The following is a 19,625-nucleotide window of genomic DNA, read 5'->3' on the forward strand; positions in this document are numbered from 1 at the left end:
AGACTTCATCAGATTTCATTGATCTTTTCAAAGAACCAGCTTTTAGTTTTGTTCCTTTTTTTTTAATTGTGTCTCTGTTCACTATTTCATTAATTTCCACACGGTCCTTATTCCTTCAGTCATTACTATCGTTTTTTAGCTTTCTAGTTTTGTGTGTTCCCAGGGATATTCCTGGTTTATTAGTAAACAGAGAAAGCCTGTTGGGATTACACGTGTGTTGGCGCTTCCTAATCACCAGTACTATCTGATTGGTCAACCCTGTGGCGAGAAGGGCATTACCACCAATTCATTTGTGGTAGTTGGGAGGTGAAAAAGGAGATCCACAGATAATGATTAAACCCCATCTTGGCCAATAGTCCCAAATGCTTCCCCCTTCTCAGTCTCTTATGAGAAATATGAGCACAGAGCAGACTTTAGGAGGCACAGAGCCTTCTAGCTCCAGCAAATCGCAAGAACCCTTCAGAATAGTTGGTCATAATGGAAAAGCGAGCTCTGTCAGAAAACTCCACTCCTTGTCAATGTGGCCTGCATGTGAAGTGGAAACAGGATGCTCATTCTCTCCCCATCTTGAATTTTGAAAGGAAAGCAGATGTTGACAATCCTAGATAGAAAAGAGGGGAGGGAGCACATGCTATTGGCCTCTTTACTTCCTTCCTTCTAGGTCTTTCCATGTGGAATTTTTTTTTATCTTTGCTTATTTATTTTTTAAGTAAGCTTTTTACTGATACATGACACACATTGAGAGAAATAAACCAGAAGTATAAAACTTCATGACTTTTTACCAAGTTCCCTATCCAAGGGAAACCATCCTGAGTTCTGTCCCAATAATTAGTTTGGCCCATTTTTTTTAATTTATGTAAACGGAATAATACATGAAGAACTCTTCTGTTTAACTTCTTCTAACATTATGTTTGAGAGATTCACCCATATTTTTGCATGCAGTTGGAGTCTGTTTTCATTATTGCACAGTATTCCATAGGTATTCTAATATATTGATCCGTTCTGCTCATGATGTGTGTTGGAGTTGTTTCTCAGTTGGGGCTGGTTCCATCTCATCCAGGCCTTGGCCCAAATAGCTTAACTGTTATCTTCTCAGAAAGGATTCCCAGTCACTGTATATAACTGTCCTTTCCAAGCATATTCTATCACATTAGCTCCTTTATTTTTCATCATAGCACTCAAAATATCTGATTTTTTTGGTTCATGTGTTTATCTGACTCCTCCTTCTAGAACGTGCTGCAGTGAACATTCTTACACATGTTCCTTTAGTGTACACATGTCAGGTATATCTTCCTTCTATTGTATTCCTCCTTGTAAAGAACACTTGAGGTGGCTTAGATCATTAAATGCATATTCGACTTCGTGATTTATGCAAAGTAAGGAGGGAGATTAAAAACTACTTTTGTGCCAGAAAGTGGTTGATGAGAACATTTATTGAAAGCCTGGAGCCAGATGTGCTGAACTCCTTTGTAGGCCCAGGAGGAGAGAGTGACTATCATGGAGTTCTAAATATAGGTCTGAACCTCCCAGAGCCAGTGCACAGGCTTTGGGTAAAGATGAGGACACTGTTTAAAGTGTGAAGATGGGGGGCTTGAAGGGTCAGGAGAACCACCTGATGGCAGAACTGAAGCCGTGTGAGCAAACCCCTGTGCCCCCGGTTCCTGCCCTGGGCTCACCTCTAGTGTACATGGCCCACCTTCCAGTCATGGTGGAGGGCCTGTCTTCTCATCAGGAATGCAGAAGGCCTTGTCCAAGGCCATATGCTTTGTGGGACTCACCCAGTCCACTCCAGAGTATAGCTCAGGGGACTTGATCCAAACGAAGGACTCTTCTTTCTTTGACATGAGGGGATGTTGACCTGTATGGAATTGTGTGCCTGGTTGATCCTCACATCAGGCTAGCTGATCCCTCATAATCAGCAGGTACTCTTAATGATTAGTTTTTCGTTCTTGGAATCCTTGTCCTTCCACACAAACCTGGGACTGATGTGTTTTCTGTCTCAGCATCTTTAACAGTGTGACTTGGGGATGGGGTGGGGCTGCAGCCTTGTTGGCTTTGATTCTTTAGCTCTTCTCCACTGGCTGTGGTTCAGAGGCTGTATTTGTCCAGAGATTCCCTAGTAGTATCACAATCAGGCAAGACATAGTCAAAATAAAAGGCACCATTGCTGGGCCTTGGAGTTGATGTCGTCATTACTTACACATAATTTTCTTACAGGTTGGAGGTGCTCAGGGCCATCTTTGTACCTAAATAGGGTCTGCTTTGACTCCCAGATGGTGCCGTTGACTTCCAGACATCCGACTCGTCATTAGTTGTGTAATGGCTAAAGATGACAGAAAGATGAACGGCAGTTGGATAAAATTGGATTGATTTCTTTTGTATGATGGTTTCTACCACATACAGTGACATTTTTCACCTATCTGGGAAAATTTTAAGAAAGGGCTGTTATCTGGGAACCTCAGCAAGGTCATGATCACTATTTGTAAGTGAAGCTTCTTGTCCTTGTTTCTTTTGTGTAGAGTCAGACAGTGAGTTGGTAAATTTCATCCAAAGTCAGAAAATGAGTGGCTTGCCTGCAGGTCAGCCCGTGAGTTAGTAATGTGGCTGGGCTTTCAGTGCAGTCCTTCCATCTTACCCGGCAGCACTGTGCTTCTACCCCCTCCGCTGGCCACCAGTCTGTCCCCCAGGAGCTTGTCCTCACCCCCCACGGGCCCTGTTTTCTCTCTGCTCCTTTTAATCCTGCACCGTACCCTTTAGTCAATGTCCTGTGGGTCTAGAGCCCCAGCTTTCCCACTCCACAAGGCTGAGACCCAAGCACCCTGGGACCTCCCCTGAGGCTCTTGGTCCCCACCAGGAGACTGTCACAATTCCGACATCTACCCTGAGCTCCACATCAGGTTCAACAGAGAAGAAGGGAGGAATGGACAGAAATGGGTCTAGAGAATCCATAAGTATTGGAAGGGGTGCATTCTGATATATAGTTTTTCAACCTGTCCCTTAAAACTACCTTCCTCCTTCTCTCACCCCCCATTTCCTCCTGCCAGCCCTGAGAGCTTTGCAGTGCTCCTGAGTACCCTTCTCGCCTGCCTCGAAAGGAAGGGTAGAGGAAGTGGAATTAGAATCAGTTAATGTGTTACTTGTTAGCAGCTCTGGTAAAAATAACACAACTTAGCATTTAAGCAGGCTGGATGGCTCAAATGGAATTTAGGGATTATCCATGGACTGAATTGGCTGGTGTTAAGTCACAATTAGCATGGGCTCTCTCTTCTTTTCAATTAGTCTGGACAATGCAGAACTGGCTAGCCATGAGAAAAAAAGGTTAATGCTACTGCTTTATTTGTAAGGTCCCAGTTGTATGTAAGCTGGAGCCAGAATATCAGGAAATGATTGCTGGGTGGACACACACACACACACACACACACACACACACACATGAACACTCTTCATTCAAATTCTGTAGGCTCTATTTCTGAATTTAAGGAGAAAGAAGAGTTCCATCTCTGAAAAACCCAGCTCACCTCAAGCTACCTCCTTTAGGAAATTCACTGCAAATCCCAGAATCTTGCTCATCATTTACAGGCCAGCCTTTTCGTAAAATTTTAGCCCACAAGAGCAACGGGAACCATCCACAGGTGGTTTCCTTACCTCTAGGGACGTCAGAGTTGTAAAAAGAGAACCAGGCTCTGTGGTTTTTCTGTCTTGCTCTTCACGGTCCTTTGTCGCCATACAAAAGTTGCCAGCGCTTCAGAGAAAACAAGGATCTATAATGATGTGGAAGACATTTTTTTTCATCATTTTGGTGGGGGAGTCATCCTATCTCTGAAATGATTGTGATGTTATCACTAGGAAGATTTATTCTTTTGTAATCGTCTCCAAAACGTCCAGGAGATTTGTTTTGTTTTGTTTTGTTTTGGGGGGGGGTTGTTTGTTTAAAAAAATTTTTTTATGCTTTATTTATTTTTGAGAGAGAGAGAGAGAGAGAAACAGAGCACAAGTGGGGGCGGGGCAGAAAGAGAGAGACAGACAGACAGACAGACAGAATCCAAAGCAGGCTCCAGGCTCTGAGCTGTCAGCACAGAGCCTGACACAAGTCTCGAACTCACAAACCGTGAGATCATGACCTGAGCCAAAGTCGGACGCTTAACCGACTGAGCCACCCAGGGGCCCCTTGTTTGTGTGTTTTTAACCAAGTTCATTTTTATTGCACTCTCCTTCCTTTCTGTGAAACAGTCGAGTTTGGCTCAGTTGGTGATAACACTTCCAATTCTACTCAAAGGATTCTAGAGCTTTTAGAACAGAGGGAAAAAATGCTACAAGTCTTTAAAAATGCTCAAAGCGCAAGGCTATAGGCTATAAAGAATGGAGATTGGGGGTATGTTTGGGTTTTTTTGTTCTCTAATCTCGAGGAGCAACATTGAGCTTAAAAGCTTTTTCTTTCAATCCAAGATGTTATATAGCTCAGCCAACTTCCATAAAACAGATTAATAAGACAGCTAGCTCTTGCGGGCCACCCTGTAACGAACGTGTGTTTAACTAAGGTGGCTCGCCAAATTCTTACAGTATTCTAGAAATGATTCAAACTCTAAAATTGCTTCCAATCTCTTATTTCATCTAATGGACAATATAAGATACGGCAGTTAGCAAGAAATAGGTAAGCAGACACCTGCTTAGTAAAATGCCTATAATCGATACCCCATAATGGGTTTAAGAGAGAGCTTTATCATGGAGGTAATGTCAGTTTGTAGCAAATTTCTGCCTCTGTAATTGGCATATATGTTATTTGGGCTTTTAATGTGGTTTTTACAGCTTTACTTCACTCTGCTGCCTGCTGTTAAAATGCATAGTTAAAATATAGTTAAAACTTCCATAGATTACCATAGAAATAAGCAAATTAATTCAAGTGTCCAGATGATACTGTCCAGATGATACAGTATTTTCAAGTGTCCTGATGTACAGTATTTTTTTGTGTGGATTCTATATAAAAAATCTAAAAGCTTTTAATAATCAGTTCCGTTCATTATATTATTTTGAAAGTGCCATGTATAACATTTGATTTTCTTTACACAGCATTTTTTGTCCTCAAGAAAATACTGAAGAAGCCCTGTTGTTACTGCTGATCAGTGAATCAATGGTAAGTAGAATGTGTTTTTACATTTTTCTTTCCCCTCTTCCTACAGTCCTGTTTGTGATATGGTGACTCCATCAGTACAGTGGCTGTTTTTCTTTGGAGAAGAATACTTTCTAGAGGGGATAGCTGGGTGGGGGGAAAAACAACGGGGGTTTGAAAAGAGGGATGTTTCTTAATTCTTGGAATGGTTAGAAATGTCCCCTGTAGGTTAATGTCAGCTTGGGGCATGGGACTTCTCTGCCCTAGTAGGTAACAGGCATCTGAGTTCATTTATTTGCCCACCTGGTGAGTATTGATGGAACACTAGCACAGTTGTGTATCGGAAAACTGCGGCTAAAAAGACCATCAAAGTAACCCTAAAAAGGGAAGGAAGCCCCCAGAGGGTAACCTTTTTGAGCCTTCTCAACTTGCCTGGGTGGGAGGGAGAGTTTAGGGATAAATAACTTGTGGTGTATGCGAACCTCTGTTTTTTTTTCTTTTAATTTTTAAAAATGTTTTATTTATTTTTGAGAGAGAAAGATAGAGCACAAGCGGGGGAGGGACTGAGACAGAGAGAGAGAGACAGACAGACAGACAGACAGAATCTGAAGGCTCTGCCCTGTCAGCACAGAGCCTGACACAGGGCTTGAACTCATGAACCGTGAGATCGTGACCTGAGCTGAAGTCGGATGCTTCACCGACTGAGCCACCCAGGCGCCCCGAACCTCTGGTTTTTAAAGCAGGAGCCCAATGGAGCAGACTCAGCTCCTTGGACAGGTCTCCCGCCCGCTCCCTGGGCATTGCAGAGTCCCTGGCCGTGAGAGCTCGCTCCTGTTACCTGCTCTGCTGTTGTGCGGGAGTTTTTGCCAGGCCATCAGATTCCTTTGAAATGTTTTCGTAATGTCTGGCTAGAATATCAAAGTTTACATCTAGTGTTTCATTACTCACCATTTATTGGGTTTCTACTCTGCATATCACTAGGCATGACCGCCTGGCTTGAAACTCTGAGAAGCAATCTGTGTTATAGTAGTTAGTACGTTAGCACCTAAATGGTGTGTGCTAAGCACCTGAGCAGAATGGCGAGGCTCCTGGAACTTGGAAGGACCTAGATGTCCTCCCACCCATTCACTCATTCTGTAGATGAGGACCAGAGCAGGCAAAACGGATGCATCCCACAGTGGTCTGTTGCTCTTTCCAGATTAGGCTGCATCCTCTCATATCTCCCTCCTCACCAGACAGGCAGGTGGAGAAGGTGGAAGAAAAGGAATCGAAACTGAAGCGAGAGAAGGTAGTTTCCTTCTTCCCCAAGTGTGCAGTTTAAATGGAGCCATGAAATGCGCTCAGCCGAAGAAGATTTAGAAATGGAACACAAGAAGAAGGCTGTATGCTGAGCGAAGGAGGGATTGGAAGAGGCTGGGATTAGTCAGGGAGGCTAGCATCCTTGCCTTAATTTCAAGCTTTGGGTTTCCTTGTTCTGTGAAATGGCCCAGAGATGTTTACAGGAGCAAGACTGCTTGAGTTACCACTGCTTTTTATTTGGAACCTCTTTGACGTCATTGGCCTTACTTCCTCTGAAGGAAACAGGTTGCCCCCTTGACTCATCTTTCCTTGACTGTCAGCTGGTCACTTAGAACGGTGTCATTTACATTCTCTACTCTGCCTTGGCACAGTCAGGGAAAGCATATATGTGAACAGGCTGGCACTCTGTGGCATTCGGGAACTGTTTTGCGAATGAGCCGGTCTCTCCGTGCTTCGTCATCAGTTCTTTGGTGGGGGCCAGCTCGAGTTGGGCTCCTAGCTCTCGTGCCCTCCTTCTAGGCGGGGCTCTCCACAACCTAGCAATTAGTTTCATTTGGGCAGATTGGGATGGTGACGTTGTAAAAGTTCTGAAAGAGTGGCGACCACACATTTTAGATTTCTTGGGCAATTCTGATTGAAAATATGGTGTTCTGTGGTCAGGTTGTGTGTTCCAGTTTAGAGTCTGGAAAACACAGGCACATCTCTGAAATGCTTGCTCTAAGTGGAGATGTCTTGGGAATGATGTCTCCAAATTTCCTGCTCCTTAATTGAAATGATAGAAACTAATAATACTCAAAATTGAGATCCCTTTGAGACAGTCCGATTTGGCTCTGTGGTATTGAATTTCTGGAAACTCTCTTCAGAGGATGGTGAAATCCAATGACATCATCAGTAAATATGGAGGTCTGGGTTTCCAACCAAAATGACTGTGCTCTCCCTGTAAATTATTCCGTAATTATGTAGGTAGAAGTCTCAGTTAAGTTGCCTTTGCAAGCCTTTTTTCATGTTCCTTGACTTCTTGATTTTTCAGCTGTTAGACAGAAAGTTTCATGTGCTCAATTTCAGAACCAGTTGAGAATTGCTGTGTTTTTTTTTGGTATCTGAGAAAACTGTATCTTCGTTGGTTCTGACTTTAACTTAGAAAAGTCAATTTATCCATAGTCTCTCCACCTGCAAGAAAGTGTCAAATGAAGTTTCCCCAGGAGAAAGGGGTCATCAGAACTACATTTCCACAATTACCACCGACACGGTGTTCTGCGGTATTTATTATCTGTGGATGTATTGAGGTTTTAAATTTTTTTTTTCAAAATTTTCATTTATTTTTGGGACAGAGAGAGACAGAGTATGAACAGGGGAGGGGCAGAGAGAGAGGGAGCCACAGAATCGGAAACAGGCTCCAGGCTCCCAGCCATCAGCCCAGAGCCTGACACGGGGCTCGAACTCACGGACCGCGAGATCGTGACCTGGCTGAAGTCGGACGCTTAACCGACTGCGCCACCCAGGCGCCCTGGATGTATTGAGGTTTTAATCAAAAGACGTCATGGGGCGCCTGGGTGGCGCAGTCGGTTAAGCGTCCGACTTCAGCCAGGTCACGATCTCGCGGTCCGTGAGTTCGAGCCCCGCGTCAGGCTCTGGGCTGATGGCTGGGAGCCTGGAGCCTGTTTCCGATTCTGTGTCTCCCTCTCTCTCTGCCCCTCCCCTGTTCATGCTCTGTCTCTCTCTGTCCCAAAAATAAATAAAAACGTTGAAAAAAAAAATTAAAAAAAAAAAAAAAAGACGTCAATAGATTTTCTCTAAGAATAAAAAAAAAAAAAAAGTGTGCTTGGCATAACTTGAAAATATCCCCTAAGTAGTATTTTGCTTTGTTTTGCTTTCTTTTGTTCTCTTCCAGGCATTGGTCTCAGTATGGAACATTTATGGCAAGTAAATAAAATGAGACCCCTTACAGGAGGCCCTCCTATTTCCCTCAGGGTTTCTTTTCTTGGCTCAAAGACACTCCTAACAAGAAAACCTTAGAATGAAATCTTCAAAAGCAGGCTTGTATCCATAAGAGATGACTCACTTTGTAGGAAGTGGCCTGTCTTATGTATTCTTATTTGTCTTTGACATTTAAGAGCAAGGAGTTTTCGAGTGAGTAAGTACTGATGGGTGGCTAAAAGTGAGTGCCTTGGACTCACACACAGAGAAAGCATTTTGCCTCGTTTGTGAGAGAGAAGGTGTGTGCGTGGCCATCTAAATGTCAGGCAGGGAGATGATCATCAGCCGGCCTGGACAAGCGACCCTGGTATCTCAGGCACCCCTTCGCAGGAAAAACCAACGGGCCCCTTCTGTCCTCCTAGAGGTGGATAGATCTGGAGACTTCTGTTAACTAGCAGGGGGAACAAAGACAGGCAAAATCTAACTTAGTCGATTCCGGCTCCCTATTAGGGAGAAAAAGAAAATGGTTAGAGTAGGTGGCGTCCCTGATACATGGGATACGTGTGGAGAATCTGTAGAGAAATTAAATTTCGGAAGTAACGGAAACAAGTTGTCGTAAAGAGCATTTGATTTCTAGATAGATGAGATTAATAAGTTTGAATGTGCCTGCTGTATTTCTGTGCCAAGCAGCGGCGATGGAAAATAGGCAAGGTGATCTCTTGAGTCCTCGGTAATATCTTTTAAGACAAAAATCTGTTGGCTTCTTGGTTTCTCTGATACAGCTGTTTTGTGCTTCCCTAAACAAGATTGCATTAGTCTTTGTAGTCTGTTCCAGGGAAGGTGCCATATAGGGATTTGAATGTTGCTTTAGTGACGCAGGAAAAGGACCGCACGTCTCCGCAGGACTGACAGACACGACGTAATGGCACCCTTTGATGATGGGAACATGGGACTGGGGATTTCCCCCCTGCTCTTTAATGTAGAGCAGAGGCAGGACCTACAGGCAAGGCACAGCAGGGCCGTACCTGATGGGTCATTCTGCTGCCCCCGAGCACTGGCTGTGTCTGCAGCAAGCCTGGCTGTGAGCCCCAGCCCAGGAGAAACCACCCTGCTCCCCATCAGCCCCCAAAGCTTCCCTCAAATGCCTGCTGACAGGTACCAAGCGTCCTCTAGAACCACACCTCCGGGCCTTCGTGTTTGGATAACACCCCGTACCATGTGCTGCAGTGCTCTGGGGAATTTGAATAAACAGCCCAAGGTGACAAGCCCCGTACTTGTTCCTTCCCGTCTCCAGGCCCTCGGCAAGCTGTTCGGGGCAGGAGGGCCTAGATGGCTTCTCTGCCCCGAACACTGGCGGTGTGCAGGGACTGGCTCACCATCCGCTTCTCTCTTCTGCGTTGTTTTCAGGCCAACCGGGATGCTGTGCTGAGCCGGATACCCGAGCACAAGAGTGACCGCCTCATCAGCTTGCAGAGCGCATCTGTGGTCTATGATTTGCTGACCATTGCCCTCGGGAGGAGAGGCCAGTACGAGATGCTGTCGGAGGTATAGCGCTTGAGTCTGGTACTTTCCGGTGAGGAGTGGTGCCAGCAGAATAAGCCCGGGGAAGGGCTGTGAGACCTGGTCCTGACCCCTCTGCCACGGCAGCCACGTGACCTTGGGCCCATCACTTAACTCTGTGGAGTGGGAATTGGGCTAAACGATTAGCCCGTAGAATCCACTGGTGGCGACTTCCTACCTTGGTCCATAAACCCCCTGGCTGTGAATTTGCGTGTGAGGGAAGGCAAGCATTTCTCAAGCAGTTTCTCTTTGAGGGTAATTTCTACCGTAACCCCAAACCTCCCATCCGTGATACTAATGTCCTTATGAAGGTTTTACCTTATTAAAGCATCGACGCATAACTCCTGGGGCAAAATGGCACCGCCGTGTGTGGTCAGTGAGCTGGCATAGACATTCGTGTCAATAAGCACAGTCTTCGTTCAGAGATTTTGGCTCGATCAGAAGACGCTCTAGTTGATTACAGATCTTGGGCGAGGTACTGTCATTTTGTTCCTTCAGCTTCTAAAAAATATTTGGGATGGAAGCTTGACTATTTTACAATTTCAGAAGAAGCTAGTTAATCTTGGGCTGCGGTCATGCATTATTGAGCTGCTGCCCAGAATACCAAATTCCGCCACGGTAAGGGCTAAATAAGTAACACGATCATTTTGTCCTTTCTTTAGTGGAGTAAGAAGAAAGAAAGAAAAGAAAGAAAACAACTCATTTTGTTAAAATGGACTTTTCCATGTTATTTATCTTTTTCTTTCTAAATTTATACACATTGCAACAGCCTCTGGGCACGAGGACAGGGAATGAAATACAGTAACAGATTGGCTGAAATCAGATAAGCACCCGGCTCACCCTCTCGCCGGTGCTTCGCCACATTAGGCAGGAGCCTTGGAGAACAGATGAGCCTGCGCGGCCCGGGTCTTTTTTTAGGCTTCGGTTTGGTGACTATACAGGGCAATGGTTACTCAGTCTTCAAAAAAAGCCCCTCACAGGCCGGGGCTCAGTGTGTCCAGATGTTCCTGTCGCACACGGTATGCCCCTGGGGACGCTGCCCAGATTCTTTGCCACCGTGGGTGCTTTGATTTCCCCGGCCCCTCTCCTCCTGGCCGGCTGAGTTCCCATCTGCCGTGTCCACCGTGGAGCCTGTCCGTGGGGACAGTGCCACCCAGCTCTCCGTTGAGTTCTTTTAAGGTGAATGTTTTTCCTCTAGACAAACCGCTAAAGCATCTCTCTGGGTCCGAGCGTGATTGCGGTTTGTGTGTCTGCTTTCGTCCCATCATGTGGCCACGTGGCCTTGCCTCAGCTTGAAATGCGCCAGCATCAGAATCAGGTGTGAGGAACTGGAGGTGGCTGGCTGGCCCCTGCCCATGGACTTCTCGACATGCCATGAATGACTCTAGGGGGACGGCTGTCACCTTAGCAGCGTTCCTCTGCAAGCCTGGCATGTGCCTCCTCCCAGCACGGAATACTGGGACCTTGTTTGCACTCCGATGACTTTCATCTTGGTATCACATGTGGCTTCCATCTTGTGGTGATGACCTGACGCCCGAGTCACTGGGCGGTCTGGTTGCCGGAGCTTTTGCAATTCAGAATTTCACTGCCCTGGTCACGTTTAAAGTGATGGGGACAGCGTCAGAGGTTGCCTCGTAGGTGAGGGAGCACAAGGGTAGGAGAAAGGGAAATTTACCACCGTTACATTCCTTGGAGGCCTTTGGATTTTATCCCATGGCTGTGTTTTATCTATTAAAAATATAAATCAGGGGCGCCTGGGTGGCTTAGTGGGTTCAGTGTCCCACCTTTGATTTTGGCTCAGGTCATGAGCTCACAGTTCATGAGATGGAGCCCTATGCCAGTCTCGTGCTGAGCGTGGAGCCTGCTTGGGATTCTCTCTCTCTCCCTCTCTCTCTCTCTCTCTCTCTCTCCCCCCTCCCTTCTCCCCCCCGCTTGCATGTGTTTGTGCACTCTCTCTCAAATAAATGAAAATAAAAACTTAAAAAATATATATAGAAGTCAAGTGATAAGATATATAAAATGGAGGACATTCATTTCTTTAACACAGGTATATGCATTCCCCTGTTCTGAGCCAGGGACTGTGATAAAGGCCGGGACACAGCCTTGCACGAGGCATGGTCCCTGCCCGTGAGTGGCTCCCAGTCTTGGGGGAGGCAGCCAAGCAGCAGGCAGTTGCCATCTGGTATGGCTGATGCTGGGGAGGGCTCCCCGCAGGGTCCGCTTCCAGTTGCAAAGCATTTGAATACGTGGCTTCAACCTTTCTTGCTGTTTCTACCTGATTTTGCAGTTGGAGCTTCCCGCAGCAAATATTTGATGACCATGTTGTCTCATATCTTTTAGCTAGAACAGGAGGTGTCGTAGGAGAAAGGTGAAAGCTCCCGGTATCTGGAGATGGTGGCACCTCGGTGCTCAGTTACGGAAGGTCCACGCTTGGCTGAGCAGGGACCCTCTCTCCTCTGGCCCCAGGCCACATCTTCCGTGGAGTGTCCTGCTTCCTTCATTTGCTGGGACTTTCTTTCTTTTTTCTTTTTTTTTCTTCTCATTTGCCCTTCCATTTTATTGGGGCTTTAGGTTAAAAGCTAATTGGACTGTCTTTTAATTGAGATAAATTCACGTAACATAAACTTAAACCATTTTAAACGTGCACGGTTCAGTGGCGTTCCGTGCATTCCCCGTGCTGTGCAGGCATCACCTCTATCAAATCCCAAAACATTTTCAGCACCCTAAAAGGAAACCTCATCCCCAGGAAGCAACTGTCCCCCCTCCCCCCTCCCCCCTGTCCCCAGTCACCGCCAACTACTAACCTGCTTCCTGACTCTATGGATTTACCTATTTTGGGTATTTCCTATTAATAAAATCATCTAGTAAGTGACCTTTTGAGTCTGGCTTCTCTCACTCAACATAATGTTTTCACGGTCACCCACACCGTAGCCTGTCAGTATGTCGTTCCTTTTTATGGTCGAATAACAGTCCATCATGTAGATTATACCGCAACCTGTTCATCCGTTCATCTGTCGATGGCCATTTGACTGTGGTGAGCCGTGCTGCTGTGGGGGCAGCTGGATTTTCAACTTCCTGTACTACTTCTTTGGGCCCCATGAGAGTTGGGGGTTGTCGTTGCTGTCATTCATCGCGGTAGAATAGTATGTCTGTCTTCACCTCCTGCATTGTCCCCGAGGTGATCTAAGTCACAGGTGTGGCATGCCACCCTTCCGATCAGAAACACGTGATGGCTTGTCCCACCCCTCCCTCTTTTTCCTTTCTTTTCCTTTTGTTTCGTTTCCCTTTTCCTCCCATGATGAAATTGACTTCACCGGTGATCATTTTTGCAGTCTGCAGCACCTTGCAGACTCCTTGAAAATCAAACTGAACAGACAAATATGGAAAAGGAAATAAAAGGCACTTAAAGGCCCGCCCTCCTGAGACAGCTGACTACCCATTGACATCATAGAGACCACTTTTTCATGTATCTCTTTGTGAATAAATGCATGTACATTTACGTAAGTTTCAAGGAATGGGATAGTATCGTATGTGTTTGCTATAGGTATTCCCACTCATTTTTCTCCCCTCCATTGGCTCCCCACCCCGTCTTTGTCTTCTCAACCCCCAAACCCAGGGCAGCAACCAAGTGTGGCCCAGGCCCAGGCCCTCGTGTCAGAGAGCTTGGGTTTGGGTCCTGGGTCTGCCAGTTACCAGTTGTGTGATCCTGGCAAGTCATTGACCTCATATGCCTCGGTTTTTCCTTCTGCAAAATGGGGCTAATAATCACACCTCTCTCAGCCTCTATTGTGAGGCTTATTTGCCAAACCACATAAGGTACTCAGAACAGAACCCAGCACTGGAGCTTATTACGCGGCCGCTGTGTGCTTCTGTGCTGTCCCCACCGCCGTATGCTCAGGGGTTTCCAGGCACAGGGGAAGCAACAAAGTGTACAGAGAAAGGCCTTTTGGCTTCCAGAAACTTCCAGAAACTAATTAGGGAAATTAAATAGAAATACACAAAAGGACACTGATTAGAGAAGACTGGTTAGCCCAGGGCATGCTCACCACAGGTGGACAGACCGGGTAGGCTGCCGCAGTGTTTGTAGGTGGGGGGCCAGTGCGAGAGGAGGAACGCTGGTTCCTGAATTGGCTCTTCAAGGACTGCTAGGAATTAAAGTCTCAGAGCAGAGAGACACCTTCATCCTCAGGACTGTGAGGGTGTGAGGGCGTGAGGCCTGAGGACATGGGAGACAAGGGCTCGCTCTCACGGAGGAGCGGGAGGAGAGGACACCAGACGGGCACGGGGCTGGGTTGGGAACCCCCGACATCTTGGGACAGACTGCTTGTGCCCTTCGCTGATGGGATCCGGCCGTGCCCCGCCGCGGCTGGTCTGTGAGCAGGTCCTGCTTGCCGTAGCAACACTGTGCAGACTTTCCTTTATGCCAGCTGGGACCTTGCATGAGCAGAAGCCAACAACCGTCCTTCTGCCGCTGACCCGGGCCCCTCGGCACCCCTGCACCGAGGGGGTCCCTCTGCCACAGCACCTGGTGCGCCTTCCCCTTCCCTCCCCGCATCACTGGCACCTTTGGGTGTTGTGCAGCACTGTGCAGACCCAGCCTTTTAGGAACGGTGCCTTCGCGGGGAGCAGAGCCACCTTGACCAGAAAACTGTGTTTGTCTCTGTCTCTCTCTTCAGTTGTGTTCCTTCAAGATGGAAGGCTGCCCTCCCGTCTCGAGATCGGCCACCTCTGTGTGTGTGCCCACGGAATGCCTTGCTCTCTTTCAGGGCAGCGCACAGCCAGATCACTGGGCAGGAGCGTTGTGTAAAGGCAGTACAAACCAGAGGTTTCCCACATCCTCGTTGTGACAGGCTTAAATATAAGCATGGTGTTTACCGTATCTCCGGCGCCATGAGTTTTCGTGTTTTTAGAAGACTAATTGTGAGCCCCGCTGAAAGGTTTGTGTAGGAAGGAACACTTCTTTCTTCCCCTTCAATTTAAACAGGAGCACTAGTTGGCATGACAACCCGTGCTATTAAAAGTAAAGCAACAAGCCCCGCTTCCTCTGTTTTTTTCAGAATGAACCCAAACTGCGAAGTAGGTTTGTTTCTTGAATTTGACTATTAATGGCTCCCTCTTGACAGAATGTTAGGGGGTCCTTTTGGGAAGGGTGTACGTGTCCCCTCTACATAGAGACGGCAGCTTTAAAGACAGAAGTGGTATTTTTGTCTTTCCTTTTGAACTCCCAATTCGTTTCTGGTAAATCTCAACAACATTATAGTTCTGTGGGTAGAACTGTCTGGCTAGTGCTTGTACCAAAGGGACATTTACACATTCCTAACCCAAACACTCATTTAATCAGGGAGCATGTGAAAGACACTTGAATGTCTAAGTCTGCGGAACAGGCCTACCATTTGTCAGTTTATATTAGAGTTTGGTGTTTCGTGCGGCCCCACTTGGGCTACAGAAGCCCAGCCTTGACCTAGGTGCCCAGCTCGCTAGGAGGCATCAGTGTGGCCTGACCACTAGAGGCGTGGCCTTCTGAGAGATCAAGGCAGAATGTTTAGTGCATGGTAGGTGTTCAGTAGAAACTTGCTGAATAAACTCAAAGCCAATGGACATTCTCGTCCTGCTCTCTTTTCTTTGATTTTGAAGATAAACTTTCCCTGGATATGCAGTGAGTGTATCTTCCCAGGTGAGTCCAAAGAGTGAAGGTCATTTAGCTGGGAAATAGGTAACAGAGGAAGAGCTGGGCCCAGCATGGGCCAGAGCACCTACAGATCCCCACTCTGGTCCAGCTCTGGGGGTCACCCAGCAGGGATCGGCTATGTCACGTTTGTGTGACAGGCCTGCCCCAAAGAATCTCACCTCCTGACATGGCCCCTGGCACCTCCATGTCCACCATTATGGAAACGTTTTTGAATTAAGTATCATTGCTCTGTTTTTATGGCCCTCAATAAATTTTAATGTGCCATTTTAACCTTTTTAAGGTATACAATTCAGTGAGTTAATTGCATTCACGATATTGTACAGCCTTCATGACTATTTCCAAATCGTCCATCACTCCAAACAGAAAGTCTTTACCCATTGAACAGTAACTCCCTATTTCCTCCTCCCCACCCCGCATAACCTGCTAACCTCCGATCTACTTTCTGTCTCTATGAGTTTGCATCATGTAAAGGGAACCATGCTGTCCTTGTTTTTTATGTCTGGCTTATTTTACCTCGCCTAATGTTTTCAAGATTCCACTCTGTTGTGTAACACGTCTGATCGCACGTATCAGACTTCATTCCTTTTTTTGTCTGGAGAATATTCCTTTGTATGTATACGCCACATTTTATTTATCCATTCATCTATCGGTGGACGTGTTCAGTGTTTCCACCTTTTGACTGCTGTGAATAATGCTGCAGGGAACACTGGCAAACACATATTGGAGTTCCTGGTTTCAGTTCTGTAAAGTCATATATACAAGAGTGGAATTGCTGGCTCATACGGTAATTGTTTAACTTTTTGAAGAACTACCAAACTATTTGCCACAGCAGCTGCACCGTTTGACATTCCCAGTGGCAAGGCACAAGAGTTCCAAGTTCTCCACATTCTCACCAACACTTGTTATTTTTGCTTTGTTTTGTTTTCTCGTAGCCATCTTAGTAGTTGTGAAATGGTATTTCATTGTGGGTTTGATTTGCATTTTCCAAATGACTAATGCTGTTGAATATCTTTTCATGTGTTTTTGGGCCATTTGTGTGTCTTGTCTGGAGAAATATCTATTCAAGACCTTTGTCCATTTAAAAAAATTTTTTTTAATGTTTTTATTTATTTTTGAGACAGAGAGAAAGAGACACAGTGTGAGCGGGGGAGGGGCAGGGAGAGAGGGAGACAGAATCCGAAGCAGGCTCCAGGCTCTGAGCTGTCAGCACAGGGCTTGAACTCACGAGGCATGAGATCATGACCTGAGCCGAAGTCAGACACCTAACCGACTGAGCCACCCAGGTGCCCCTGACCTTTGCCCATTTTAAACTTGGGTTTTTGTCTTTTTGTTGTAGAGTTGTGGGAATTCTTTCTTTATTGTGCATAATAAACCCTTAACAGATAATGATTTGCAAATATTTTCTCCCATTCTGTAGGCTGCCTCTCCATTTTCTTGATAATGTCCTTTGATGCACAAAAGCTTTTCATGCTGATGACGTCTACTGTGTCTATTTTTTTCTTTTGCTGTTCATGCATTGGGTGTCATAGCTAAGAATCCATTGTCAAATCCAAGGTCATGATTTACTCCTATGTTTCCTGTAAGGATTTTATGGTCTTTGCTCTTACTTTTAGAATGTTGATCCATTTTGAGTTAACTTTTGTATACAGGTAGGGATCCAACTTCATTCTTTGCATGTGGAAACCCAGTTGTCCTAAAAACATTTGTTGAGAGACTGTTCTTTCCCCCATTGAATGGACTGGGCACCCTGGTGGAAAACCAGCTGGCCATAGATGTGTGGGTTTCTTTCTGGGATCTCAGTTCTGTTCCATTGGTCTATATGTTTATTCTTATATCCGTACCACACTGGTTTGATTACTGTAGCTTTGCAAGCTTGGAAATCAAGAAGTTTGAGTCCTCCAGCTTTGCTCTTTTTCAAGATCGTTTTGCCTATTCAGGGCCCCGTGCAAGTCCACATGAATTTGAAGATTGGCTTTTCCATTTCTGCAAAAAAGACCTGTTAGAGTTTTCATAGAGATTGTGTTGACTCTGTAGGTCATCTGGAAAGTGTTGCCCTCCTGACAATATCTCATGTTTTGATATCAGATCTTAGTTTGAATCTCAATTCTGCTACTTTATATGCTGATTATGAACGTAGGCAGATTCCTTTACCTCTCTACACCAGTCCCCTTACGTGGAAAATACAGGTAATGATAGGACCTACCTCTGAGGGTTATTGTAAGGATTGATGGGATAGTATATGCAAAGTGTGTGTTGCTGTTCTTATTGGTGGTGGTGATCATGTGCTTTCTCAAGTAAAATCCCCTCTGTAATTACCCTGGCAGATAATGCTTGAGCTTTGGTAGGGTCTTTCATTGTACAGTGGGAAAACTCAGCCTTGGAGTCCAAGCATATCTGAGTTCAAATCCTGGCACTACACTTTCCTAGCTTGTGATTTTGGAAAGAGTTAGCCATTCTGGACTCCCACCTCAAAGACCGTCATAAAACTTGGTGAGACAATAGGTATAAAATAGCACAGCTCTTGGTATGTGATATGTACCATTCCATTTCTCTCTGGTTAGTAGAAAGGATGGATCTGAAGTTTGTCTCCTATAACTTCCATCTGTTCTGTCTCTTTGGAACAATAGAGCAAGTTCGGTTCTGCCTCAGTGACAGGCAGCTGTTATGCCGTCTTCTTTCCTCCAGCCTAAAATGCCCCGTGCCTTTAGTTTGGGGATTGGCAAACGTTTCTATAAAGAGCCAGACACTAAATATTTTAGGCTTTGAGGACCAAGAGGCAAAATCAAGGATATTATGTAGGTATGACGAGAAAGGAAACAAATTTCCACAGAATATTTATTGATTACATTCCAACTGTAACAATGAATACAACTTCCTGTGATACAGGTCCACTAATGAGAAGAACGGGATTATTTTGGAGGATGACATTTCACGTAATTTGGGTTCAAAGTTGGTATTTCTGCTCATCAAATTGATGGCAAATGTTCGTCTATAAAGGACTCCTAGCTTTTGGACTCTATGCCAACAGGCAGCAGGTGTGGTTTGGCTCACAGGCCATACTACGGTAGCCCTTCCTAACGTGACGCCAGCTCCAGGTTCTTGGCACTTTACCGTACTCTTACCAAGTGCTTCCTTGTTTGGGTGGCCTCCTGAAAGCATATCTGGAAGAGTGGGTCGCCACTTGACCCAGGTTTATTCCTTCCTTCAAGCATTCGCTGAGCATCTGTTTCGTGTGTGACACTCCCCTGGTGTGCTGTTACCTTGACTCCTCACTTCCCTCCCCCAGCCCTTGCATGGGTGAAGCGGCAGCCGTGGTCGAAGGGCAAACACCCGGCACCCCCATCCAGGGCAGGTGGACTGAAAACAGATGAAGACCCAAGGTTAGAAGGAGTTGAGGAGGAGGTAGATGAACAGGATGCCCGTTTCTTGAATTTAGTGATTCATTTTGCAAGAATAACAGCTACATGAGTGCAGCGGCAGATGGAATCGTTTTTGATTAGGACCCTGGAGACCCTTTACTCGCAAGGCAAACTTGATCAAGTCACTTCATAGAGTTGAGCAGAGAGCGTGCCAGAGGATGGTGTCCAGCGTTCAAAGTCTACAATAAAGTCGGTAACCTTTGGAAACCAGCCTGCTCTCTATTCCTCCCGCCATGGCCAGAAGCAGTGGTACCCTTTGGTTTAAGCACTTGTCTGAACAATAAAGGTTTGAGACTCCTCAGCTTGGAGCAGTACTGGTGTTTGAAAGCAAAAAGATAAATGGGATGGGGGCACAGATGTGGGGTTCACTCTGTTTTATTTCTCATTTCTGAGGGGAAAACTTGAGTGAGACTTGACGGACCTCATCTATTTCCTCACAACCTGGGTGGGGGAACTTTTATTGGTAGCTGAGAGTCCCAGAAGCATGACTTTTAGAAGCTTCTCCTGGACTCAGACTCTCGTAGAGTAGATCTCTCAAGTAGATCTGTAATTTGTACTCTTATTTTTAGTTAATATAGAAATAGGGGCTCGGAACTGAGTGTCAAAGCTCTAATTTCAGATCTGCCCCTATGTG

At 45.9% G+C, this 19,625-nt stretch overlaps 1 protein-coding gene across 6 annotated transcripts in view; it reads left to right on the plus strand.

The window, feature by feature from the left end:
* Positions 1-19,625, plus strand: part of TTC7B (tetratricopeptide repeat domain 7B) — a 273,770-nt gene that overhangs the window by 118,532 nt on the left and 135,613 nt on the right. For all 6 annotated transcript variants that reach the window (XM_086709020.1, XM_086709021.1, XM_086709022.1 and 3 more), the window contains 2 exons: positions 5,068-5,131; positions 9,731-9,868. In XM_086709020.1, the coding sequence (XP_086565146.1) occupies positions 5,068-5,131; positions 9,731-9,868 (202 nt within the window). The remainder of the gene's footprint in view (positions 1-5,067; positions 5,132-9,730; positions 9,869-19,625) is intronic.

Source organism: Puma concolor, chromosome B3 (assembly GCF_028749965.1).
Source record: "Puma concolor isolate L17-30 chromosome B3, mPumCon1.1.hap2, whole genome shotgun sequence".
Classification (NCBI taxonomy): Eukaryota; Metazoa; Chordata; class Mammalia; order Carnivora; family Felidae; genus Puma; species Puma concolor.